This window comes from Heloderma suspectum, chromosome 1 (genome assembly GCF_057233095.1).
Source record: "Heloderma suspectum isolate Gila_16-S chromosome 1, 16-S_ref, whole genome shotgun sequence".
In the NCBI taxonomy this organism is placed as follows: Eukaryota; Metazoa; Chordata; class Lepidosauria; order Squamata; family Helodermatidae; genus Heloderma; species Heloderma suspectum.
Genome location: NC_139458.1, coordinates 393,929,243 through 393,957,115, shown reverse-complemented (window position 1 = coordinate 393,957,115; position 27,873 = coordinate 393,929,243). Strand labels below are relative to the sequence as shown.

Genomic DNA, 27,873 nt, shown 5'->3' with positions numbered 1-27,873 from the left:
TTCCTTTGCCTGGTGGCAGATCACAAGAGTCACTGGACACACACACAATGCCACCATGGCAAGGGAAAGACCAGCCTGGTCCAAGCCAGTGGCCTGAGGAGGAGCAGCGGCAGGGAATTTGCTTTCCTCCTTTCCTGTCAGAAAGAACTCTGCTCTGGGACTGTGGCAGGGAGGGGAAGGACATTGCCCAATTTCTGCCACCAGGTAGTTGCGCCACCTCTGTTCAAGCGAGCATACCTCTACGGGCAGGTCAATCTGTCCTGGCTGAATAGCCCATTGTTCTGGCATTGTCTTTTATCTCTCTTCTCTGCCTTTTCTTTCCACTCCCTTTCCCTTGTGTATCTTGCATTTTTAATTTGTAAGACCAAGGGCAGAGCCTGCATCTCAATTTTTGATAGATTATAACCCTCTTTGGAAGATATTTGTCTGAAAAGTGGGGAAAATATATAATAAATGGAACCAGAGAGAACACTGTTATAGGATCAAAAACCCCTTCAGTTTAAAAGAGGAGTTAAAATATTTTTAAACTCTTTGAATTTTGCTCATGTGCCAGGAAGCATGGAAATAGCAAGTTAAGGTACCTGGCTTTCATGTCCATGCCATGTAAGCAATATACACTTTCTAAAATCTCACATTTTGCTTGCTTACAACTTAGCCTCAGTGCGCCCATGCTTTCTTTTGGTCTTCTGGCCCCAATCATCTTCCTCTGTAAATTGAAGTAACATCGAAACTTGTCATGTGAAACTGTAATAATATATAGGCTTTCAATTTATAAACTCTTGATTCCAAAAACCAACCTCTTGCATAACAGATAGGTTTTGGGTGGGCAAAAAATGCTTGCAATACTGCGAAGGTTTTAGATAACTTTTTAAATGGCTATAACTCAAATTATACCCCTCACAAGGTAGAGTTTCCATGCTAAATTTCCAACTGAGATAACAAATTAAGTCTGTTTGCACATAAGTAGTCTAAACCATATGTGGGGACTTTCCAAAGTTTTTCCCAACCCCTCAGAGCATTTCCAGTCCACTCTTGCATCAGAGGACAGGGCTTGCAACCTAATTGATTTAGGTTACTTTCTATTTTTATCTTCCCTACAACTCTAAAAAAGTGGTTTGAATGCCAACTAAAACTAGTTTGACATCAAATGTTTACCCATACTAAGGAAGAGATTAAAGAAAGGAATGTAAAGTGAAACATTGTAACATTTACATTTTTCAGAAAAGGCAGCATAGTTCTCAAAGGTGGTTAACTTGTCCTTCGGAGCAGGATCCAAGAAGCTGCTTTGTGCAGGGGCTTGTGCATGACCAGTGGGACTTCATGCCTTGTCAGAAACTGCTCTTGAATTGTCTCAGTTTCAGAAATGGTTTGGCATGGGTGGAGTGGCTATTGGAGAAACACATGCCCCCAAAAGTCCACTTGGGTTTAAGGAGTTAGTTGCTTGGTTCTTGGATGCTGGCATAATTCTCTAATTGGTGGTGGTTGTTTTTAGCACAACCATAGTAAATATCATTTTCCAGTGTTTTGAGACTTCTGTGGCATGATCAACTACAAATAATAAATTAACCACAGAATGGTATAAAGCAGAATAAATAAATGAGTCAAGCTCACCTTTAAATCTTACAAAGAAAGTCACCATGTAATTTAGAAGCCTAAATCAGGGGTTCCACATCCTCTTAAACCCATCTTAGAGTTCTTTGAGAGTGTCTATAAACATATGAACAGGGCTGATCCTGTAGACACTGTTTACCAGGACTTCCAAAAGGCTTTTGACAAAGTCCCTCACCAGAGCCTCATGAGGAAACTTTGCAGTGGTAGAATAAAGGAGATGACCTCTTATGGATTGTTAATTGGCTAAAGAATAGAAAGCAGAGAGTGGGAATAAACAGTCAATTCTCCCACTTCTTGTTCAGTCGTTCAGTCGTGTCTGACTCTTCGTGACCCCATGGACCACAGCACGCCAGGCCTTCCTGTCCTGCGCTCTCTCCCGGAGCGTGCTCAAGTCCATATTCATTGCATCAGTGATGCTATCTAGCCATCTCATCCTCTGCCGTCCCCTTCTCTTTTTGCCTTCAGTCTTTCCCAGCATCAGGGTCTTTTCCAGAGAGTTTTCTCTTCGCATTAGGTGGCCAAAATATTGGAGCTTCAGCTTCAGTATCTGTCCTTCCATTGAGCACTCAGGGTTGATTTCCTTTAGGATGGACTGATTTGACCTCCTTGCAGTCCAGGGGACTCCAGCACCACAGTTCGAAAGCATCAATTCTTCGGCTCTCAGCCTTCCTTATAGTCCAGCTCTCACAGCAATTCTCCCACTGGAGGGATGTAAACAGGGACCAGAGAGTCTCTCTTGGGACCAATGCATTTCAGCTTCTTCATAAATGATCTAGAATTAGGAGTGAGCAGTGAAATGGCCAAGTTTGCTGATAACACCTAATTATTTAGGGTGGTTAAAACAGAAAGGGATTGTGAAGAGCTCCAGAAGGATCTCTCCAAACTGGGAGAATAGGCATCAAAATGGGCATCAAAATGGCAAACACAGTTCAATATAAGCAAGTGTAAAGTGATGCACATTGGAGCAAAAATCCGAACTTCACATATATGCTGATGGGAACTGAGATAGTGGTGACTGACCAAGAAAAAGAAGTTGGGGATGTTGTGGACAGCTCAATGAAAATGTCAATCCAGTATGTGGATGTATTAGGAAAGGAATCAAAAATAAAACTACCAATATCATACTGTCATTATGCAGTTCTGGCAACTAAAAAAAGATATTGTAGAGTTGCAAAAAGGGCAATTAAATTATCAAGGGGCTGGAGTTTAGAAAAAAAATGAGTAAAAGGAGATAAGATAGAGCTGTACAAAGTTATGCGTGATATGGGAAAAGTAGATAGGGAAACATTTTTCTCCCTCTATAATAGAACCCAGGATCATCCCATGAAGCTGGTTGGTCAGAGATTCAGGACAGATTAAAAAAAGGATTTCTTCACATAGCACATAGTTAAACTATGGAATTCACTAGCACCAATTTGAATGGCTTTAAAGGGGGATTGGACAAATTCATAGAGGATAAAGCTATCACTGGCTACTAGTCCTAATAGCTATATGCTATTTCCAGTAGTGGAGGCAGTATGCCTCTGTATACCAGGTTCTGGGGGACATGACTGGGAGGGTGCTCTCATGACCCACTTGTGGGTTTCCCAGAGGCAGCTTTGGCCACTGTGTGAACAGAATGCTCGACTAGATGGACCCTTGGCCCTCCCACCATGGCACGCCTTATGTTCTTACCTTCAGACAAACAAGATAAAGTTTTAATAGAAGCTCAGCTGACCAAGAGAGAGCCCAAGCAATAGACTTGTATTTTACAATTTATTTTATTACATTTATATCCTGCCACTTTTCCCCCTTGCAGGGAACCTAAGGTGGCTTACGTGATCTTCCTCCTCCTCTCCATTTTATCCTTACTTTGTGATGTAGGTTAGGCTGAGAGTCAGTGACTGGCCCAAAGTCACCCAGTGAACTTCATGGCTGAGAAGGGACTAGAACCCAGATCTCCTAAGTCCCAGTCCAACACTTTAACCACTACACCACACCGTTCTCCCCTGCTCATTCATCTCTTGTCCTGGTACCTCTCTAGCTCCTAAATTGTCTCTTTTTCTGCTAGAACGGGGGTGTAGGACTATTTACAGGTTCTCCACTCCTGTCGGGCTGCTGGCAGCATGCGTCACCCCACATTTTCACACACAAAATGTCCCTTCCCAGACAGCTCCATGCAGATCAGCTGAGGAGGTGGGCATTTTTGTCCTCATTGTGGCAAGCTGGGTAGGGAGGTTTAAACCTCCCTGGCTAATGTACCCCGCCGGAGATAAAGACCAGGATCTCTCCACAGCTCATTTGATAAGCTGAACTGCAGAAAGGTCCCAGTCTTTATCCCTCTCATGACACACTGGAGATGAAGACTGGGACCTCTCTGCAGCTCATCAGAGTTGTGGAGAGGTCCGGATCGTCATCTCCAGTGCACCAAGATCCAAGTTAAGAGAGTGGGGTCTTGGGAAAAGTGCTCCTGGCTGGAAGCTTTTCACAGACTGGAGTGGTTGGTCATTCCCCATGGCTGCCCTAGAAAAAGCAGCCATTTGGTCTTAAATATGTATTTGCTTGTAATTGGCCTTATTAGAGAAGAAAAAATCATGTGAGAAGACATGAACCTACAAGGAACTCTTACATACCCACAGAACTGGTGTGAAGAATAAGATTTTAAATGCATCTAAGAAACTTTATATATAATTTTATTTGCTGTGTGGGTGTGTGAATTGTTGTTTCCTCATAGTTTTAAAAGGCCAGTTTTCTCCCTATGGAAAGGAATGCATGCTCAATGTACTGAAAATCAATGTACTGAATGGAGTTTAGCCCCATTTCAGTCGGGCTTCAGGCCTGGTTTTGGAACAGAAACTGCCTTGGTTGCCCTGTGGGATGACCTTTGCTGAGAGAGGGTCAGGGGGAATGCAACCCTGTTGATTCTCCTGGACCTCTCAGCGGCTTTCAGTACCATCAACCAGGGTATCCTTCTGGATAGATTGTCTGGGTTGGGAGTTGGAGGCACTGCACTGCAGTGGTTCCGCTCCCACTTGGATGGCTGACTCCAGAAGGTGGTGTTGGGGGATTATTGCCCTGTGCCATGGCAATTATGCCATGGGGTTCCACAGGGCTCTATCTTATCCCCCATGCTGTTTAATATCTACATGAAATGGCTGGGGGAGGTTATCCGGAGGTGTGGGCTGAGGTGCCATCAATATGCAGGTGACACCCAGCTCTACCTCTCTTTCTTATCAAACCCAGGTGAGGCAGTGGCTGTTCTGAATCAGGGCCTGGGCACGGTAATGGACTGGATGAGGGCCAATAAACCGAAAATCAATCCAGACAAGATGGAGGTACTGTTAGTGGGTGGTTCGTCTGCCCGGCTAGGTGATATTCAACCTGTTCTGGAAGGGTTGCACTCCCCCTAAAGGATCAGGTTCATAGTTTGGGGGTGCTCTTGGATTCAGAACTGTCACTTGAGGCACAGGTGAACTGAGTGGTACGGAGCACTTTTTGTCAGCTTAGGCTGGTATACCAACTACACTCTTATCTGGACAGAGATAGCCTTGCTACAGTTATCCATGCTCTGATAACTTCTCGTCTGGATTACTGCAGTGCGTTATACGTGGGGCTGCCTTTGAAAACGGGCCAGAAACTTCAGCTGGTCCAAAATAGGGCAGCAAGACTGTTAACAGGGACTGGCCAACAAGCTCATATTACGCCAGTACTTTTCCAGCTGCACTGGCTGCCAGTCCATTTCCGGGCCCGATTCAGAGTGCTGGTGTTAACATTCAAAGCCCTTAATGGCTTGGGGCCAGGTTACCTGAAGGATCGCCTCCTCCCATATGTGCCAGCCCGGACCTTAAGATCATCTTCAGAGGTCCTCCTCCGTGAGCCCCTGCCAAAGAAGTGAGGCGGGTGGCTACTAGGAGGAGGGCTTTTTCTGCTGTGGCATCCTGGCTGTGGGATGAGCTCCCTAGTGAGGTTCACCTGGTACCTACATTGTATTCTTTCCGCTGCCAGGTGAGGACCTTTTTATTTTCCCGGGCATTTTAGCATATTAGCTCTTAAGACTTTTAGCTTTGCTATTTTAAATCTGTATTTTAAATCCCTGCACTGCTGCTAGATTTTATGCTGGTTTTATTCTGGTTGTATTGTTTACTATGGTTTTAATGTCTTAGATATTTTGTATTGTTTTATTGTGTTCTTTGATTTTAATTTTTGTGAACCACCCAAAGAGCTTTGGCTATTGGGAGGTATAGAAATGAAATAAATAAGTAAATAAATAAATAAAAATGTCAACCTCTCTGAAGGATCTCAAAGAAGGATTTTAGCAAGAAGCCAAGAAGTAACAAGAAGTAATAACCTGTCAAGACTGCACTTTGAATTTCAGCTCACCTTTCTCAAATTATGCATGATGAGATGAAGACTGGAGCTTTGGAACAAATGATTTGGAAAGGGCAAAGAGTGGTGTTCTCACTGTCAGTTGGAGTGTAGCCCCATTTCAATTTGTGCTATGTAGCCTTGGAATGCTTTACCTAAGCTGGTTAATCATGAATGGGGCCCACATCTTATTAACTACTTCAGATGTTTTAAGTTTTGTTTTTGTATTTTCAATGTAGGTTTGTAAGCGAATGGACTTGGTCTGCCAGAGAATGCTGAATCAGGGATTTCTCAAAGTGGAAAGATACCATAACTTGTGCCAGAAACAGGTTAAAGCCCAGCTTCCAAGGTATGCGCTCACCACAGTTGAAGGTCAAAAGTAATACTCTTTTAAGTATTTGTATCTACAGAAGATTATACAAGGGCAATATTCTTACAATAGCTTGTGAAACAAATATTTAAAGGATGAAGAAAGGATCCCCATCTTATGCCAGACCGTGGCAAAGCAGCATGGAGGATGCACTACCTCCTATATGTGCCTTGTCACTGCTGTGGCAATTCAAACTTAGAATGTTCTGATGATGGGGCCCTCTGCTCGGGCCTACATTTCTACTTTGTTAGATCCTGCCTTGCCTTCAGAGAAGATATGAAGAAATGCTACAACAATAATATGCTATCATGGTGTGGAGGTGGTATACTGCATTATAAACATTGGGTTGGATCCACACATGCTTATACTTGCAACAAACCCATTGAAATCAATTGATGTCTCACTGATTTCAGTGGGTCTACTCTAATGTGGCTGGTGCAAGCCTACAGTCCAGTTATAGAATTTGAAACCAATGAAAAATGTTTCCAGATTAAGCAACTTTATATCATGAAAAAATGAATAGCTTCAATATAAATTAAGAGCTTGAATAAATAGTTTCAATATAACATACTTTCACTATGCCATATTCATCCTTATAGAATGTAATGACACTTCAGTCCTCTTTGTTGACTCAGTCCCCATCGGTGTATTAGGGCTTCCCAGGTGCTGCATCAAGGTGATGTTCCCACACTGATCCTCTGTGTTGCGAGTTTCTAGATCCCCTACTCCGCACAGCCATTCTAACCCTCATCGTTCAGACTATACTACTCTGCCTCCAAACTCCACTGCTGCTTCCATCATCCAATCACAGCTTCCACCTCATTAGATCAGCTCCATTGGATACAAGCAACACTTTTTCCTTTCCCCTCATCAGCTCACCCCTTTTTCTCCCCTGTCAGAAATCCCCTAGAGATATAAAATTTCTGGAAATTTGAAGCCATGGATAAAAGAACAGTTTTCCCCCATGGGGGGGGGGGGGATTTCAGGAAAAATTAAAAAATATGCAGTACTCTTTTTTTTTTTGGTAGTGCTCTTTATGACTCTAAAGTCACTTTGTTACTCTAGCAACAAAGCAACATAAAATGTATTGTAATTTGGTTTGACCATAACATTATCATTAAAATTAAAAGCATTAAAAAGTAAACTTAGGGTGCAATCCTATCGAGATAGGCAGCCACCTCCAAACTCGGAGACAAGCGCCTATCCTAAGCAGGGCAGGGGAAGCACGGAGGGGATCGTGCCCTCTTCGCTCCCCTCGCCCTGCTTTTTTGGCTAGATGGCCGATTGTGGCAGTCTAGCCGCAGGAGCATGGAGTGGGGAAGGAGGCTGCTGTACAACACATAGGATGTGTCGTACAGGCAGCTATGCTCTCCCCGCCCCGGAATGCCCCCTAGCCATGCCCCTTTTCAGCCCCGCTGCACTCCTCTTCTGAGCACAGAGCATGGGGCTGTTCCGCGCTGCCTCCGAGGCAGCGCGGAAGTGGGGGAGGATCTGTTTTCTGGGAGCCAACCTCCGAGCGCAGGCTCCGAGGTCACTTCCCAGAAAACGGCATATCGTATAGCTGTCTAGCTGCTGTCTAGCGGCCATAGGATTGCTCCCTTAGTAAATTTGTTATTATTGTCTGAATAAACCATACTTTTACATTTAATATATCAAATATGATAATTTTATGAGCAAACCAAGTTAGATTCCTATTTTATGTCTGACCAGTTTGCTCTGGTCAGCAATTAGTCCCTGAAACATCTGACTCCTCCTAAAAGCCACAGGAATCGGGAAGAGCTAGAGGCAGAGGAAGACAGGTGTACAACATCTGTTCCTGTTCATGAGGAATTGGGTCGGGTGGAGTTTAGGAAAACCTTGTCTGAAGGAAAAGGTATTGAGCGCTTATTTAGCTGGGGAAGACTTGCTTACTTATTAGGAATGGCAACCAAGCATATTTCATTTAAGAATGTTTAGGCAAGCATTTTTCCCCATCGCTTCAAACTTTCTAGAAATTTTACATCTACAGTCTTCCTATAAATGTCTTTCTATTACATACTTTTTAGAAATCATTTTGTGGGAGTAAAGGTGGGTAGCAATATACAAACACCTTGTCAAACATTTTATTAATAATTCTAAATGAAAATATTTCATAATCCAAAATTCTTCCATTTTTACCATTTTGGCAGTGGAGGAGTATTACACAATATAATAAAAACAATTTAAAATGTAAAACACGTAAGAAATTTAAGACAGCAGCATTAGGAAATATCCTGCCTTAGACCAACAAAGATAAACCATAGATGATCTGCCACACATTGACCCCATTCACACAAACAAACCATGGTTAACAAATCATGGGTTGTTTGTGGGTGTGCGGGAACGAGCAAGTGTGCTGGTTCCCACCCACTTCCACCTTCCTGAACAAGCTAGAAACACTCTGTTCCTGGGTTGTTGTTGTGATGTCTAACCCGGCACTCTTGAGTTTTTTAAGGTTTGTTGTTGGGTTAACTCTGGATTGTTTAATCCCTAAATAACCCAGAGTTTCTGGGTTTGGACATCATGACAACGCAGGAACAGGGGTGTTCCTGGGTTGTTTAGGAAAGTGGGAGCACTGAGTGTGTGGGAGGCAGCTTGCTCATTGCCGCACAGCGACAACTTCGCCATTCCTTGCAAGCGGGGTCTAAGTTTGACTTGATTCTGGATCCAACCCATTGTTTTATGTGAGAAGAGATTTGTACAGGCAGTGGCACTTAGCACCATAATGTTTGTTCATATAAGCCTATTGGCCACTGAAGGATAGCATATGAATTTTAGAAAATAACTATAGAGCAGGATTATATATGGATTGCAGTAGCAGCCAAAGGCCTCCAGTTTTCCATGCAGTTGCATATATGCTGAAATCCTGTGCAATTTTCTTTCTCAGTTTTCTTTCACAAACGTTTGTGAAATGTTATTTCACAAATGTTTTGATCAAATCTAAGGTTGGAACCTAGTGAAGTATGTGCTCAGGTGATTACTAACTTTCCTCAAAGCGGCAGCCCCTTGCACCTCACGAGATACTGCTCCAGAATCCCCTGACCTTCAGAGAGTGCAGGAAGCTGATATTGGATTGCAGGATATGTGTGCTGAAAAAACCCTGTGTATGTACAGAATACCATACCCAGCACATTATGTCCTGGCTTAAGTATTTAAAGGTGCAAGCCTACGCATTTTTAGACAGAAAAGTTCCTACAATTCCCAGCATGCCGCAGCCAGCGATGCTGGGAGTTGTAGGACTTTTTTTGTCTGAATACGAATAGGATTGTGCCCTAAGGCACACTATCATTCTGTACCTTGGTCTTTGGCTTCCCGGGGTGGGAGGGAATAGAGCTGATTTTAATGCTTGTGATACTTAAGGGAGAAAATTGACACTTGTTATGGAGTATCAGCTCATGTCAAATTTATAGCTTGAAGTGAGCCATTCACATAGGAAGCAAATATTTAATATAGGTTTTTTAGTCTTGCAGACTTTCGAGAACTGAATTTCGCTTATCAACCCTGTTTTTTCACATCTAAAAATGAAGCCTTTCTATGGAGGCCACTGCCACTTACGGTTAGTTCAGTGACTTCTAAGTGTGGAGCTTTCTCGGTGGTAAATCCTTTATATGGTACTCTGTCTCCCTAGCTCAGCTCTCAAACATTTGATAAGCTCGTTAAAACCTCTTATTTCTAGGACTTTCATGTTGGTAAATTACCTCAAACTCTTTACTATTTTATCTCTATGCTGCATTTTAATACATTATCTTTGTATGCAGTGTTTACCATTAGTTTATTATGATATTTGTAAGCTGCCTGGAGAGTCCAATTTTGGGTCAAAAGGCTAGAATTTAGGGCTTTCACTCAATTAAAGAAATCTTATGTGATTGTGACTTTTAGTTGAATGATTATTCATGAGTTTACATATGATAACTTGCCATTTTTTCATGGGGGGATGTACTTTGTTTTAAATGATGCACATATGTGGTGCAGCAGGCCTCATCTAAGAAGAGGCATTGGACTGGTTCACATGACATGAGAGTGGCTAATTAACCACGGTGGCTTGTTAATCAGCCTGTGTGTGCCAGCCCAATTTACATAATTACCCTAGCTGGGCTTCTCGCACCATCTGAACCTGCTGTGGGTGGCTTGTTGGGGTGGTTAACTAACCACCCAGAACCCATAGCCTGTTGTAGGGTTGTGGGGTGGGTTGTTAACCACCCCAACAAGCCACCTGCACCGGGTTCAGATGACACTTAAATAAACCACCTTGGACTGCATTGATCATGCAAACCGGGTCATTCCATCTTTCACACAGAAAGCGATGCCTCTACTAAGTTGGTGTCTGTCATCTATGTTTTTGGCCATAATCAGAAGTAACAGTGCATGGTTTGTTACAAGAATGTGCCATAGCAAGTCTTGGACTCGCATCTCCCCCCTCCCTTCCCCTCCCCCCTTCACCATGAGGGAGAGGAAATGCAAAGCTTTCATTTGTGGTTTGCAACGAACCATATTTCTTGTTTCATCTAAATACAGGGTCTCTGTTGATATCCAGATTAGTTAACTAAGCCACAGTTTCTCCTGTTTGGATGATATGGCAAATTGCACTTTGTTGCAACCTGAAGCTTCAAGTTCAGCAAAGGAAGACGGAAGGGGAGCTTGAAAGGCTAAGGCTTGCTGTAGTGCTTTCCCATAATAATAAACTATGGCTTGTTTGGGTCTAAATGTGGCCTTTATATATATTTTCATTTAAAATAAGGTGCTTTTTAGTTGACCAAAATATGTTTTGATCAGTTAGACAATTAATCAGCTAAATGTTGCAACCCTACTCGAAGTCTATAAAGAGTCATGGCATATGAAAAAGAATTGTGTCAAAAACAGACATTGCTGTTCAAATGAATGAGCATCAGCTTTTCCTATTTTATTCTTAGGCTCTGAATTTGGCCAGGTTGGCTGGCCTGGTTTAAGCAATGTTATCTGTGTCTAAGTTCTTATGCTGTATCTTGAAATGTCAAACTGCTGTTAGTACTCTGCTTGGGTAATGCATGAATGGCTATGGAAGCATGCAGTTAGCAGAATTTGACATCTACCCAGCTCTGTATTGAGAGACAGAACAAGTTAAGCTAATTTCTCTTTTTGGTGGAAACAGTTAAACAGCTTGTGAGCATTCAGTTTCTCTTCCTGACATAGACATCAGAATGTAATGCCAAAAAGCATTATGATAGATTCAGAGAGTGAAGAACACATCAGAGGTTTGGAAATAGGGAAACACCTGATAAGAATGCTAGTTTAGTAAGAGAGGACTGTTTCTCAAATGTCTTTTCAATGACACGTGTGTTCTCCTGCCTTCCCAAATGGCTCTGCTGAGGAGCAGGGGAAAACTTTGGAGTATATTCTTGTAGCCCATTGTGGGCTGTAGACATGGGCTGTAGGCGAAGAGCTTGTGAGTGATGTTCTTGCCAAACAACTTGCTCAAGTGTTGTGCCTATGTCTGAAAATGATTTGAAACATAATATGATAATTGTTTTGTCTAAACAGAAGTTGATTCAACTGTAGGAGTTAAGCTACATTTTTGTCTAGAATGATAAATGGAATTGTGTGTTATAGGAACCTACACAAAACAACCATCAGTCCTGGGGTCAAATTTTCTTGTTGGCAGAATCTGACCTTATTCCTGTAAGGGTCAAAACTTCAGTATTCTCTCTTCTTATAATGCTTTGCTTTTCCTGCTAATTACTCAGCTCTGCTGTATTACTTAATGGCTGTCTTGGATTTTTTTTTAGACGGGAATCAGAAAGGAGAAATCATTCCCTAGCTCGCCATGCAGATATTCTTGCTGCTGTAGAAACAAGGCTGTCGCTGCTAAATATGACGTTTATGAAGTATGTGGATTCTAACCTCTGCTGCTTTATTCCTGGGAAGGTAAATTCCAAGTGCTGCATTAACATATAATGGAATAAACGCAATAGCTTTCATACGTTCTAAATATTGTTTTGAGGAGCCCACTGATGGAAGTTAAGGACATATTGTCGTCTCAGATGTTTGTTACCTAAGCATTCTTGTGTGAGACCACTGTTCCTTTGTTATAACAGATTGACTTTGATCATATGGTACGTAAATGTAATCACTGAGAACATTCATGAAATGTTGATTAAAATTGGCTACTTTCCCACTGCTCAGATTTGGCGTGCCTGTAAATCAAACTAAAGTTGTTTTCTAGGTCATTTCACGTACCTTTCAATTAGTTTTATAATAATTTAAAAGTCACTGTAAATAACCATGTCCCTGTAGAAAGGTATACTTCTCTTTGATATTGCCAGTAGCTACATCTCAGTTTTTCCCATTTGTTTTAGGTAATTGATGAAATTTATCGTGTGTTAAGGTATGTAAACTCTACCAAAGCTCCTCAGAGAGCCCATGAAGTCCTTCAGGAGTTAAGGGACATTTCATCTATGGCAATGGAATATTTTGATGAGAAGATTGTTCCAATTCTAAAAAGGAAATTGCCAGGGTCAGATGTATCAGGACGTCTTATAGCAGCAGCTCCAGGTACCTCTTTCAACTTCTTTGAGGTATTTTATCTTATGTAGTCAATAGGAAACCATAATAGTTCCATAACAGCAAAGGTTGCAAGTCTCTTTGTTGTTTTTGCTGTAGTAGACTAACAAGTCTACCCTTCTGTAATAGTTCCACTTTCTTGTGACTTTTTGTCTACTGTGAATGTGATCATGTAAAAATTGGCTTATATTAGTATAATATTTAAGATTTCAGTAAGCAGCACATAACATGTTTTAAAATGGAAAATATTGGTTGGACCTAGAGATCCTGTGAGTAGGGTTCTGCTCATGGAAAGAGTGCTTTCAGTTCCCTTTGAGGGAGGGGACAATATTTGCCCATTCTGTCTTCCTTTGTGTCCTCAAAATCTGCTCAGGAAGGTTGGGGGATCCCCTGGAACACCATGGGAAGGGGCTGCAGGGGTTTGGGTGGAAATATGTTACCCCTTCAGTTTTTGGGAACCTCTGCTGGATTGAAGGTCATTCTTTAAATGGAAGAAATCCTTTGGATCCATTCTCATAGTGTCTAAAAAGGGAGAACCTTTATTCTGTAGGCATGTTTGTTAATAATGTCCTTTGACCCAATGAATGCAACTTCATATTGACAAACCACCTAATTTAATAAAGCTGCATTAACAGAAGCAACATAATGGCCTGAAGAACCTAATTTATGGTTGACAAACTTTCTAGCTCTGTTTTACTGGCAGGACAAAACAGAAAAGATCTGAAGTCTTCATTAAGGTGTGCAGTTGCCCTAAAACTATTAAAGTTGAGCTATGTACTCGGCAAAATCATATCCTAACTGGAATGGTATCATCAGATAGTAGATGGGAATCTCTCCGTAATGTGCTAGTTTTGTACCTCTGAGCAAATATTCTGCTGCATGTTAATCTCCTGCCAAGCACTGGTTCTTCCCAAAATACAATTTGGATTATCACATTTAGCTCTTATCCACTTTAGGTTTGGAATTGGGTTTTTTGGTAATAAGGAAACATCAAAAACAGAATCTAACAAATGACTAATATAGGTAGAATACAGTATACTCAAAATGAGTGCTTAATCTATAGTGGCAATAATAATGAAAAATAATAAACATAATAATAGAGAATATAGAACTGTTGTAACAATATATCAGTAATTAAAATAGAAAAGTTTAGGGTAAATTAAAAACATAGAAATTAGGATATTCTTCTGCCATCATAACAAGCTATTTCTAATTCAGCTGGCCACTCAGAGAGTGTGATTCTTACCAAGCTTGTGCTGTTCTTTTGAAGACCAAAGATAACCTCACTTTGGATGTCCATAGGCATCATGACCTGTGCTACCAACAGGCCAACTCTTTTATAACTAAATCGCTCATATTTTTCACATGAAATGCACACATCTTCAGATGTCAAAAGTTAGACTTGAAACCACATTTGACTGCAAAGAGCTTCACAAGATTCATAAATTAACTTGCCCTAACTTCAGTCAGTGTCTATATCTGATACACTTTCTTCAGTCTTCTATTTTGTATACAACTCTATGCCTGTTAAGCTAAATTTAAATCTTAAAAACAGAGCAATGTAATTGGGGCAGTTTACTTTTTGCTCAAAGAATCCACTCCTTACACTTAGAATCAGCCATTAAAGATCCTCTCAGCATCTACCACTAAAATGCAAAAGACAAAGGTTGAAATTAGGACATTTGCAGTTGTTTACTTACTCTTTCAAAATCCAGGTTTTCAAAGGCTTTTGAATATCTTTGTAATGGCTGTGATAGCAGGGAGTTATGAAGACGGAAGTATGGAAATAAAGGTTAGGTAGCCAGTAAGGTCATAGGGGCAGGGAAACTTACCAGCGGAGAAGGAAGGAGAAACTAGATGGAGATGAAAGACCCACATCTTATCACAACTCCATTCTGATATTTTGATCCCTAATTTGAGTCTCCACCCTAGTATTGTAGGATGCGAACAGTTCATCAGGACCCTTTAAAGTGTTAACCAAAGTACTTTTCCCAAAGTACCCCTGCATGGCACAGATAACATTTAAGTCATACAGCCATATGGGTGAGGTGTGATCCTGTGGGTAATGACTACAGAATCAGCACTTCACCAGGGGTGCCATTTCCATAGGAGAGAACCATAGGATCAGATGTGGCTCACAGGGTTGGGTCACAGAAACACACCTCTGATGCAACAGGGGGGTGACATTTAAAGGGCAGCATATACAGCCTGGAATGTGACATTGAAACAACATCTAAACTGTCGAAAGGGGTATACTAGCGTGAAGTGCACTTCACTAGCCAGCATTTTCCTCTTTGCCTATTAAGCAGGAATGTGAAAATTCAGTGAATGTTCTCAGGCCTTGTTCATGGATTAAGTTTTGTTAATGTGCTATAGCAGGAGTGCAGAACCTCTTCAGACCAAGGGCCAAATTCCATTTTAGGGAAGTTGTGGGGGTGGGGAATGCCAGAAGTGGGTGGGGCTGAAGACAAACATGGGGGGGGGGCAAGAATACCAGAGATACCAGCATATTTTAGCTTATAGCTCTTACTGCCAGCAACTAAGCCTTAGAAGGGGCATTTCAGCCCTTTAGAATGGTGGGGGGGGGGGCTGCAAAAGCTAGGAAACCACTAAATAATCAGTGGTTGGGGGAAAGGGGGTGGGACCTTTCTGGGGACATCCAGAGGGCTGACTTGGGACCCTGGGCCTAATGTTATGCACCCGTGTGCTATATAACAGTTGTAAACGTGCATGTTCCCATTCACTTTACAAATTTTGAAGCTCAGTGTTGGAGTCATAGGATCAAACTCTGAAATTAGGAGGGAAAAACTTAAATCTCTCTCCCTGCAGTTCCAGGTCCGTCAGCAGCCTTAACTACAATGCAGCTCTTCTCCAAACAAAACCCATCAAGGCAGGAGGTCACCAAACTCCAGCAGCAAATCAAAACCAACGGTGCAGGCGTGACTGTGCTGAGGCGTGAAATTTCAGAGCTTCGCACCAAAGTGCAAGAGCAGCAGAAGCAGCTCCAAGACCAAGATCAGAAACTGCTTGAGCAAACTCAGATCATAGGTGAGCAGAATGCCCGACTGGCTGAGCTCGAACGCAAACTGCGAGAGGTTATGGAAAGTGCAGTAGGAGATTCCTCAGGATCAGCACCAAATGAGGAGGCTCCTAGAAAACGGAAGAAGGCCACCGAATCAATAGGTTCGCTTAGAAAGTCGAAACGCCTTCGAAATAACAAATAACTTTGGGATAAATGACGCCTCCAGGAGAACACACTGCTGTCGTAGCCCAAGCAGGTTGCCTGGTCTGGATGCTGCGATTCACAGCATGGTGTCGTTTAGGCTGCTGGTTCTTCAGAACACCATAGACTTGAATAACAACTCTCCCGTTGCTAAGACATTACTTCCCACCCCACCCCCCAACCCCACCCTGCTTCTGTTTGAGTGGGCTTACTGCACAGGATAGTTATAATTTGCCATAGGTTTTGTACTAACCAGACCTGCTCTATCATGTTCTGAAAAGTTAATTTTCATTTTCTGTGCAGATAACTATTAAAGTGAAACTTACGTTATGCATCTGTTCCCGTAAATGAGCATCTTAAATAAATCCAGGCTTAATTGACTAGAAAATTAAAAATGGATGAACAGCAGATGTCCTGTTCACTCAAAAGACCCACTTTTAAAAAAAATCTTGCATTCAGAAAAAAGGTTGACTTTTTTTGTTGCAAGTGACCTTGTTTAAAATGTCTGAAAAGTAGTTTATACATGTGAGAGTCTGCATAACAAGTAAAGATGACTTCTTAAGCTTACAGTATTGGCTATATATATTTTTGTAAATTTAACAAGCAAGGGACTTCAGTCTAGTCTTCACAAATGCATACCTACTTCTAAGCATCTGGAGCCATATTTTTATCTTGCATGGAGAGATGCATGCATTGCTTAGTCAGCGTGGTAAAGCATTTGCTTGGAGTTGCTGTTAAATCGTTGGCCTCTCCCACCTTTCTGTAGAGCAGTTTCTTGGTTCTTAGCCATGACTCTGCATATGCTTTCAGCACCGCTGTTTCTTTTCTTGTGAGGCTATTTTGTCTCACTTTTGCAGGAGAGTATATAAGCCAAGGTGTATTGCTGCTTCTGCTTGCCTGTAGATAGCACAGGTACTCTTAGCTAAAGCAGAACTTTAGAGGTTGGTTCCTTTTGCCTATAGATTTCTGATTATACACTACTGATGCCAATTCAGAGGTTAAAAGGCTATTAAGTGTTGGACAAAATGTTATTTGTTCTTGCAGTACACAGGCTTGCTAAGGCATGGTTCAAGTTTTAAAAGTTTTTGTTGAGAAAAAGACCTTACTGTTATGTGGAAAGAACTCTCTGTAATACTGTGTTCTAGCTTACATTATCCTAATAAGTAAATTGACTTCAGACAAAAAAAAGCTTTAATTTCTTTTGCACTCCTTCTGTTTTGAAGTTGTAACTGGAAAAGCATGTCTTGCACTGTACAGTCTCTGGATATGTCACTTTAACAGCCTCCAAGTTGTAGTGTACAGTGATTTTTTCTTCCAGTTGTATTTTTTTAACCTTAAACAAATACTGCTGTCCATGGTTTAATTTGGTGTTACTAAATGATGTAGCTCTGTTGCTCGACTGTTACATTTTTCTCTTAATCTGCTGTTGCTAACTTGGCTTTTTGGGAAGATTGACTTGGGAACAGAAAATTGCATTTGAGTGGTAGCTCAAAAGGCCACTCTTGACAGACATTTTGCTGAGGTACCTTTGTTTAAAATGGAAGCTTAATTCTCCTTTCACTTGCCAGTCAAAGATAAAAATAAAGCTTTCCTGAAGACTTTTCTGGGCTATTAAAAGTCCATGAATTCATAATTTGGAATAGGGTTTCCCTAAAACAAAACATTGCAAATTGATGTCAAGAGTTTGGAGTGTTTAATTTTTTTAAATTATATTCTTGTTTTGCTATCTTAAGGCCTTTTTACTGTGTGTGTGTGTTTTATTTTAAATGGGAGCAGGCTATTGTATCTTAGCAGTGGGCATCCATTGAATTGTCTCAAGGATAATATAACGGTTTTGAAACATTCACTTGAACGTTTCTTATTTTAAGGTGCTCAATTGTACCAAATCAGCATCACTATAATTTTTTAAGAATAATATTCATGTTGCTTTCCAGATCTGTTATAAATGAGTAGAAGTTTTCCCAGCAATTACTAAATTGCTCCTGTATATGTCAAAACTTGATGCATTTTGTTTTAATTTGTTCCAGTATCCAGTCACTTTTCTCCATGTTGGTGATGCCTGAGAAGAAGGGTAAACTGGATCCTCTCCATCTTTCCCTGTGGAACAAACTGTCAAGATTTGGCACAATGGGTAAGCATCCAGCTATGCCCCTGAGCTAACACTAATGATGTTGCACTAGCATAGGCCAACAGTTGCACAAAGTAACTAGCATTCCTAGGGCAATGAGGAAAAAGTAGTGATTTACTGCCAAAATTTCGGCACTTTTTCCCATTGCCCTAGGAAGTACTAGTTACTTTGTGCAACTGTTGGCTTATGCTAGTGCAACATCATTAGTGTTAGCTCAGGGGCACAGCGGGATCCTACCCAATATACTAGCACCATGGCATAAAAACATCAGTCTGCTTACCTACATACAAGCCTGCAAACAAATATTTGTCATAGTAAGAACTGCTTCTTGGGTTACCCAAGGGGTGTGTGTGCGCGCGCACACCGCTTCTCTGTGGCTGGACTCTATACTGCCAGCTTTAAAGTAGGATCACAATGGTTTGGTGAATTTGGTTCTTTCCTGTGAAGTGGCATAGGAAAGAACTGCATTATTCCTTTGACCAGCGTGGTTCATCTTTACAGTTTTTGTAAAGAACCATAAGACCAGGCTACCTCATGGAAGCACCCATGTCTCCAGAAATGTATGAACTAGCTATAGTTACCCACAGATAAGATATAATTTCTTGTACATAATTCTTATCAGGTATGTTCTTACAGCTGTAGAAGAATGAAGTTCCACAGTTAAACTTTGTTATCTTTTTCATACTTTTAAATTTACTTTATTATGAAAAGCTAACAAAAGCCTACAGGATAGGGTAGATAGTTTTCATCAATCCCTTTCATACACTAAAATAGGTTTATAATAGCACCTTTCTGTTCAGTGAAAATATTGAAATTGGGAAAGAACCCTGGACAATCATAGGAGATGGAATCTGGGAAACACCAAACTTCTAGAGTATAGTTTTTCTACATAAATTGAGCAGGTAGTTATGGTAGAGTTGGGTAACTGGTGGCCCTCCAGATGTTTTGTCCTAGAACTCCCCATCAGTTCTAGCTAGCCAGCATAGCCAGTGGTGAGGGATGAAGGGAGTTCTAGGCCAAAACATCTGGTTGGCCCCAAGTTGCCCACCCCAGTATAGCTACTTCGTTGAATTTGCATTTTAAGTCACAAGGAATTTGATAGGGTAAGCAGCCCTACTCATCATTGTTTGCATTCATTGCTTGATACTATTTTTTAAAAATGCTGGAACTGCGCTTGGTACATACAGAACTAAGAAAAAGAACCCAAGTGTTCTAACCTCATCAAGGTCAGAATTTGACATAACAAGAAAGATATCAACATATTACAATTCAAATGTACATACAAATCAAGATGAAATAAAACTGTTAAATGTTAGCACATCTAAGAATGTTGCTTCCGGAGGCTGAAAACAAACATTTCTCTTAAATGTTTCCTTGTTTACTCACTTCCATTTTAAACAAACAGGATCAATGTTAGCAAAATCTCTTATAGCAGATTCAAATAAAATGTACATACACCAAGAATACAAATGAACAACCTTTACATCTAAATTAACATATGATAAAGGCATTTATGAATTATTTCAAAATAGTTAAACCCCACTTAAATATGATAGAGCAATTAAGAGAGCAATCCTATGGCCCCTAGACAGAGTTTGGGGGGAAATAGGATACTTCGGATTCCTGGATCCGAGGTCAGACACAGTACTCTGACCTAGGACCCAGAAGTCGGAGCTCCCCTCTCCGTCGCAGCCGGCATAGAGAGAACCATGCTGGCTGCCTCTCAAAGGCAACCTCGGAAGGAAGGGAAAAGGTGGTTCTGTGGGCCGGGAGGGGACTGGGGAAGCGGGGATATGAGCTATCTCTGGCCTCTACACTGCTTCCGCTCTGCATAAGAGTTTGGAGGCTGCTGGGTAGATAGGATTGCACCCTAAGAGGTTTAAATATTCCAACGATATCTCAGGACTGTAAAGATAGGATTCACACAAATATTAAAAATCACATTTAAATACACTTAAAAACAGTTTCAACTACAGTAACAGTACAAATCCCATTTAAAATTCACAATTAAAAACAATAGTATTTTTATCCTGCTCCTCAGCCAGACTACTGGAATGACTTACATACAATCAGTTAAACAAGACAGTCACTGCTCGCAGGCTTACAATATAAAAACATGGCACATAAGGGAAAAGGGACTGGAGAGGAAGAAGAAAAAAAATTGAAGTGGTTCAGCAGGGCTCATGGAATGGCTTCGCTTCCCCTCTCATTTCTCTCTACCAGAGCCTGCTGTTTAGGGAGTGTTACCCAAGCAAAGCTATGAAAATCAGTGGGTAAGTGCTTTAGATTGCAGTCCTATCCACAGTTTGTTGTTGTTCAGTCGTTGTGTCCGACTCTTCGTGACCCCATGGGCCATAGCACACCAGCCCTTCCTGTCCTCCACTCTCCACAGTTACCTGAGATTAAGTCCCATTAAACTCAGTGAGAGTGACATTTGAACAGACATAGATATTGCACTGTCAGTTTTGAAACCACTAACATTTTCTAGGGATTTTTGAAACAGAGGCTTGAAATTCATATTCTCTTCTGTACTAATAGCATACTTGTTCTCCAAATGTGGATCCTTATGTAACCAAAACTGAATCAGCCATGCACAAGAAGGATGCATTGTCAGGCTTTTGCGGAAGTGCAATAATAATGAGACTTATTGGAGGATTAGCAAGATTAAAGCATGAGATGATCTAATAGGAAGAGGTGGTGGTTTCCCAGTTTTTGTAAACCACACAGCATCTTTTGCTGGTAAATACAACATCTGTTCCGCATGCATGAATACATTTCTAGCGAGCCTGGGAACCCCCTGGCCTGCAATCTGAGGTGGCTTCAAGTGTGTGAACAGGAAACTTCCACAATCCAGAATGCTGTCCTGCTTCTGCATTTGCTTGGTCTGTGTGGGATCCTGGTTACTGTTTTGAGGCAGATTGTACCTGCAGGTGTTGACTACAACCATACCAAATTTCAGTTTTCTGTTGTTGTGGAAGCATTCTTAACCATTTTGATCCATTTCACTAAAACCCAAAGATGTGTTCAGATGATGATGCAGGGGATGAAGCACTTGTGGCTTCTCCCCCTGCCCCCCATGTGCCACACAAACGACCGCTATTTGCACAATTCTCTGCACTGAAACACAGGTTGGCATGTCATCCAAACCTGGCGCGTGGCATGGCGGGGGTGGCTTCATACCCACCCTACAGCCTCTACTACACAACATGGGTTGTAGGGTGGGTACAAAGCCACCCACGCCACACCCCAGGTTTGCATGACATGCCAACCCACGCTGCAGCATGGGGAATTATGCAAATGGCGGTCATATGGGGGGAGAAGCCACAGTGGCTTCTCACTACACGATTGTCCAAACCCAGTCCAAGACTCAAGATTAAGACATTGATTTTACCGACTTAACCTTTTTGTATGAGTGGTGATGGTATGGCGATCCAGCCTGGATGGGAAGAGAGTTCAGGGACACACAAGCAACTTACGGCTATGAAATGCTATGTTTCAAAACAAGTATAATAGCTTGGGAGCACCAAAACATTACACTTAATGGGGTGACGTTGCCTTGATCCTTGCATGATAGCTGCACCATAAAATCAAAATTCACAGTGTTGACCTTCATATTGATCCAGTTTGGACATAACGGCAGCAAATCATGGCTTAATTAACCTATGATTTGGCTATTTTGAATACACAACCTCTGACTGGGGGTTGCTATGTGACATCTGAACCTGGACACTATAGGTTAATTGTGGGTTAAACAACCCACAGTTAACCTACAATTAGGTTAGGTTATGTGTGAACAGTCCCAGTAGCAGCTGTCACTTGAAATCTGAACACCAGTGGTATAGAGCTATTGCTCCAATATCCTGTTTGTGGGCTTCCCATGGGCATCTGGTTGGTCACTGTGGGAAACAGGATGCTGTACTAGATAGGCCTTTGGGTGCTGCAGGGCTCTTAAGTGCTTACGTTTGTGTATAGATACACACACACACACACGCGTAGCCATGGCTATATGATACATGATGAGCCCTGATTTGCTGGCAAGAGGAGGGATTTCTTTAAAATATTAATAATAATTTAAAAATAATTCCACCAAACCAGCTGCTGAGATAACAGCAAACAAGGCAAAAAAGCAATGGGTTATTTTTAGGAGAGAGGGTGTCTTTCAAATAGCATTTTGAGCAGGGGTCAAACTCCCTTTTCACACCCGAAATGTTTGCCCATAAAAATTTTGGGCGGCTGATAGCTTCAGATGACGGTCTGAGCTGGCAACTCCTGAGCTAACAACTGCTCACCCTTCCCTGAAAAAGCAGCAAACAGAATAGCAATAAACAACAGATAAGTTTTTTTTTTAAAAAAAAAAACCTCAGGCAGGGAATGTAGGTGAGATAACAAAGGACTTAAAGGTGTACTGTAAGGCACTGAAAACAAAGGGAACAATAAAGCAATTGGAGACTGATTGTGAGAACAAAATGGTGCCTGAAGCTGAAAAGCAAGCCAAGGACAATAACCAAACCTTAGGATGGCAAATCACTATAATACCTGGAGAGTACAATGAATGAAATAGCCACAAAACTAGATGACATCAGACGAACAGATTGAGATTCAGCTAAAACTCAAGGACCTTGAAAATAGAAGTTGCCCGTCCAACATTAAGGTACACAGGGAGCACTCGTAAGGAGACAGAATATGATAGACTTATTAGTGACCTGGTTAAGAGAGCAATCCTACGTTCCCCTGGGCAAGCTAAAAAGCCCATCTAGTGAAATTTGCACTTAAAGCTGTAATGCTAGAGCAGTGAAATATAATGGGGGCCCAATCATGCTTTTCCAAGACGTCTGCCCTGATACCTGCACAGACAGAGTGCTATGCCTATACTCTTGAGAAACTGCCTGAGGCAAAAATCACTATAGATGAGGCATCCCTTTTTGCCTACTATACTTACCAACTAGATGAATAACCCACTCAGCCATGACACAGAAAGGGGCAGCTCAATTGCTTATGCTGCTGAACTTAGATCTACCACTAGAAAAAGATGGCTCAGAAAAGGGGGAAGAACTTAACACAATAAGCAACACGATACAATGGACCTGCACAAAGAGAAAACCAACCCAAGAATAAGAAAGCAGAGACTTGCAAATAACGTACAACCCAAGAAGATCCACAAGATCCTCTCGAACAAGCAACAATAAGAACTATACAGAAAGCATTTGTAACTCCATTGACTCATTAACTGATCAATGTAATTCCATCCATATCTGGAAAGGTAGTGGTAAATGTGAATAACATTTGTGAAATGTAGAATGGAATCTAAAGGCAACATAATACACCATAAGAATACCTGCACAAAGGAGAAATATGCATTTCTGTAAAGCAACACAAGGGGGCAGAGGCGGCCTACAGTAACAACAAACACAGGGCAGGGCCAGCCCTACCCTGAAGCATAAGGGGGTGGCTGCTTCAGACAGCAGATGCTAAGAGGCAGCAGCAGTAGCAAGGTGTTGGAGAACAGAGGCTTGTGTGCCACTCAACCTTCCCTGCATCCCCTGTACAAGCCTGCTTCCTGCAGGTGCACTTTGTGGAATGGGGGGTGGGCATCATCTTGTCCACCTCAGGCAGCAAAACATCTTGGGCCAACCCTGCACAAACCCCAGTGAAATGTATGCTTTGCTATGGCAAGAACCTATGAAAGCGCATGGGAGGGAACCCCAATCACTGGGCACCCTAGCCCACTGACTTTATTTAACTACATTAATCTTAGCTCTATGTTTAAATGTTTCCAAAAACAGTTTCCAAAAACTGGGCACTCTAGCCCACTGACTTTATTTAACTACATTAATCTTGTCTTAGCTCTATGTTTAAATGTTTCCAAAACAAAACAAAACCCAGAAGTCTGAGATGGATGTACTGGAAAAGGACAGAAATACTTGATTCTGGAATCCCCAGGTAAAATAGAATGATATCGGGTGAACCCATGGGGGACCCAAAATCTAAGAGGTCTGGGCGATCCTATAAAGAGGAGAATTTTGAACTGTATCAAAAAACACCCAGACATAATGGAAAATGCATTACACCGATAAGGAAGAACCTCCTAGTGCACACACATTAAGAAATGTATTACACAGTGCCAGGTTCATCAACACTGAGGGGAGTTAGCACTAATTTTTGCAAAGGCAACATTTCTATGTGTGTGTGTGTATGTGTGTGTGAGAGAGAGAGCTTTTGTTTTGTGTTGTTTTGTAAAAGGCAATTTTGTGGGGAAAGTTCAGGACCAGGCTTCTAGGACTCTTGCATCCTTTGAATCAGTAATTCAGGAAGACAAGGCATAAAACTATACCAGATTCTTCTCTAACTAGAAATGGGATCAGTGGAGGAACTTAGAACATTCTGGGAGAAGGAAATTGGGATTGAAATACCACCATAACAATGGAAACTAATCTGGCAAAGGAAGCCCCTAAAATCAGTTTCGGACCACATATAGGAAAACCCCTTAAAAGTAATGCACAGATTATATTCAACACCAGTCAAAATAGCATATATAACAAAAAAACAGCCATAGATCTAATTGGTGGAGGGCATGGGAACGAAGGGGCACATCTCCACATGCGGTGGAACTGTTCAGTTATAGCAACATTTTGGAAAAAATATTTGAGGAGATGGGGAGAAATCACAGGATAAAAATATTGTTGATACCAAAACTTGTTTTATTGAACATATATGATAAACAAAATTAAATGTAATCCACAGAATTTATTGGTTCCTGTTAGAGCAATACGACAATGGAACCAATTCCCTAGGGAGGTGGTGGGCTCTCCCACGCTGGAGGCATTCATGATGAGGCTGGGCAGCCATCTCTCAGGGATGCTCTGACTTGGATTCCTGCATTGAGCAGGGGGTTGGACTCGATGGTCTTTTAGGCCCCTTCCAACCCTACCATTCTATGATTCTATGAAGGCTCAGGCTTAAAACCTTCAGTTCTAGGCAGAGACTGCTGGAACAATGTCTGTGCACTCAGTATTGGTGCCAGCTTTTTGAGAGCCCCTGGGCAAGACACCCTCAAGGCCCCTCCCCCTTATGTGAGTCTACTTTCTTACTGCCAGTGTCACCAGCTGCTCCTGCTCCCCAACTTCTTTCTTCTCACTGCTATACTTGCTTCCTGGACAGGCAGAGAGCAAGTCAGCAATAGCCTCTACTGCTCCTCTTTCTCACTACCACCATCATCTCAGCCAGAGTGAGAGGCAGGTGAACAAGCATTGCAATGGTGAGGGGAAGCAAGTCAAGGGGGCTCTTGTCAGGAAGCCCCTGCTGAGGTGTGGGCCCTCAGCAGCTACCCAACCATGCCTACCTTTGACATGGGTCCTGGGTGCATGTTTCTCTGACAACCTAATTCTTCTCTGGAACATTCTGTGTTTGGACTGCCTATGGACTTTGCCTTTGGTACTGATCCTGACTAACTCTGGAGCTCTGTCCTCGCATCACTGCATGTAGGATTATTCTAAAAAGCTTCTGTAAAAATAATTGAATGGCTTCTAGAATATTTCCAGAAGGCAGTTCCAGAATAACCATATGGAGTGTTTTTAACAAACAGTTCTAGATTATATCTTTAATCACTCTCAATTTTTTAAAAATCAAAAGGCAAAATCCAATGTTGTGCGAGCAGAATTCCACAGGTGCATTGGGACTTACCCTTGGTCTTGTGTCCCCATAGCCCCTCATTCCCCCAAAAAAATCTGTTTTGGGGGGCCTCCCAACTCTCTAGGGCAGGTTTTGTGGGTCAGCAGGGGCTGCAGGGGGATTGGGAATAATCACCTCCCCATTCTGTTGATAGGAGCTGATCCATTGGCAGGCGGGGTTTAACTGAATGCTACCAAAAGAAACACAAACATGAAACATATCAGTAATGGAGACACTGGATTCCCATACAAGAAGTACAAAGGGCACCATTGTTTCCATTAGTAAAATAGGGGTCATACGAACAGGGTATGTTGTGACTATCAGTGAAAGTTTAACAAGGACACCAAGGTTCATTTACATTTAAATGGCTGGTACAAGAAAAAGTCATGATTGCTTCCATAGGGTTCATGGCTGAAACTCTCAATATGGTTCACTCACACAAGCCAACAACTAGACAAAGTGAGTGTGTGTGTGTGTGAGAGAGAGAGATGGGTTGTATCCACTTATCTGAAAGCAGAACAGATACTACTGGCAGAACAGCTTCCCCCTGCAGCTCTCCATATGCCCCCTTCTGCTACAGAGAATTGGGGGACCAGTGGTATAGTGGTAAATTCTGAAGTGCAGGTGCTCATCATAGCCACACACCCCAAGGAGAGTCCAAAAAAGTAGGTGGCTATGTTGATCCATATCAACAAACCAGTTCTAGCAGTTTCCATCTCCACTGGGAGCAGGTCTTTTGTAAATCTAATGGGTTTTAGGGCACAATCCTATGTATAGCTAGCTGGGGCATGCTGGGAGTTGTAGGACTTTCCCCCCCGTCTAAACATGCATAGGATTGTGCCTTTAATTGTTGACTTAAAACCAAGCCACCGCAAAATACTTTGCGCTGAAATAGGGATAGCTCAGAAAAATATATTGTTGCTAGGAAAATCCACCCCTCAGCTATTGTGAGAATTCCAGCTAAGCTCAGAGGGAACAGAGAAGCCTGAGGCTGGTGGCAGATGATGTTATCATCACTGCTAATCAAAAGGTCTTGGTGCTTCAATCCTGTGAGCCATGGCTCCACTACAGAATTGTGGGGGACACTCCAGAGCAGATTTAGAGCGGGTGCAGAGGGATGCAGGAGGGAGGAGAGGAATGGGAAGTCCCATTGTGCAGGCATAAGTCCATTTGCACAACGTTGGATGGAACCCAATGTGGTTGGTTTGTGGAAGCCATGCTACCGCTTGTATGACCGCTATGCTTCCACAAGTTCTTCTGCACAAGCGGAACCAACTGCTCATGCAACAGGAATTAGCGGTTCCAAAAACAGCCCCAGAAATGAGCTCTGATTCTTGTTTCCAGAACAGATCAGGTCACAAGTGTTGCCACTCATTTCCAGAAGTTTCTGAAACTGTGATTTCTTGTGCTAGCCGTCAGTTCCACTAGCAGTCAGGCATTATAGGATACTGCCTCATGGTGGAACCTAATGCCAGGAAACACTTTGAGAACACAGTACTTCGGCATGCATATTCTTGGGATATCTTGATTAGGTCCCAGGGCATGTTCTGAGGGCACATGATACAACCTTCTTGTTGAAGCTACACAGGTCTGTGTCTGGTCAGAGCACGGAGGGGAAAGCACCTGGGAACTTCATGTAGCCACCTTTGAGTTACATCATGGAAGAAAGGTGGGATATAAATGTAATAAATAAATAAAAACATAATATAAACACCTTAAATTTAAAACAATAAAACCAGAGTAAAAATCAATATAAAAGCTGCCAACAGTGCAAAGATCTAAAAACAATTAACACCATTTTTAAAACTAAGGAACCTAGGAAAATTAAAAATGCTTTCACCTGGCACTAAAAGGACCACAACATAGATGCCAAGTGAGACTCTCTGGGAAGGGTGTTCCACAACTGGTGCACCACCACTGAAAAGGGCCTTTCCTTAGTAGCCACCCACTTCACTTCATTCAGTGGGGGGACCT

The 27,873-nt window shown here is 42.0% G+C and overlaps 1 protein-coding gene across 2 annotated transcripts in view; it reads left to right on the top strand.

Annotated features, from left to right (window-relative positions):
* The window catches only part of FBXO28 (F-box protein 28), a 29,737-nt gene extending 11,790 nt beyond the window's left edge, over window positions 1-17,947 (top strand). The window contains exons 2-5 of one of the 2 annotated variants that reach the window (XM_084828686.1): window positions 6,195-6,304; window positions 12,106-12,244; window positions 12,676-12,871; window positions 15,710-17,947. In XM_084828686.1, coding sequence (XP_084684812.1) covers window positions 6,195-6,304; window positions 12,106-12,244; window positions 12,676-12,871; window positions 15,710-16,104 — 840 coding nt within the window. In that variant the 3' untranslated portion in view covers window positions 16,105-17,947. Of the gene's footprint in view, window positions 1-6,194; window positions 6,305-12,105; window positions 12,245-12,675; window positions 12,895-15,709 lie in introns of both variants that reach the window. The other variant, XM_084828687.1, reaches the window with a different exon arrangement.
* The last annotated feature ends 9,926 nt before the right edge of the window (window positions 17,948-27,873 follow it).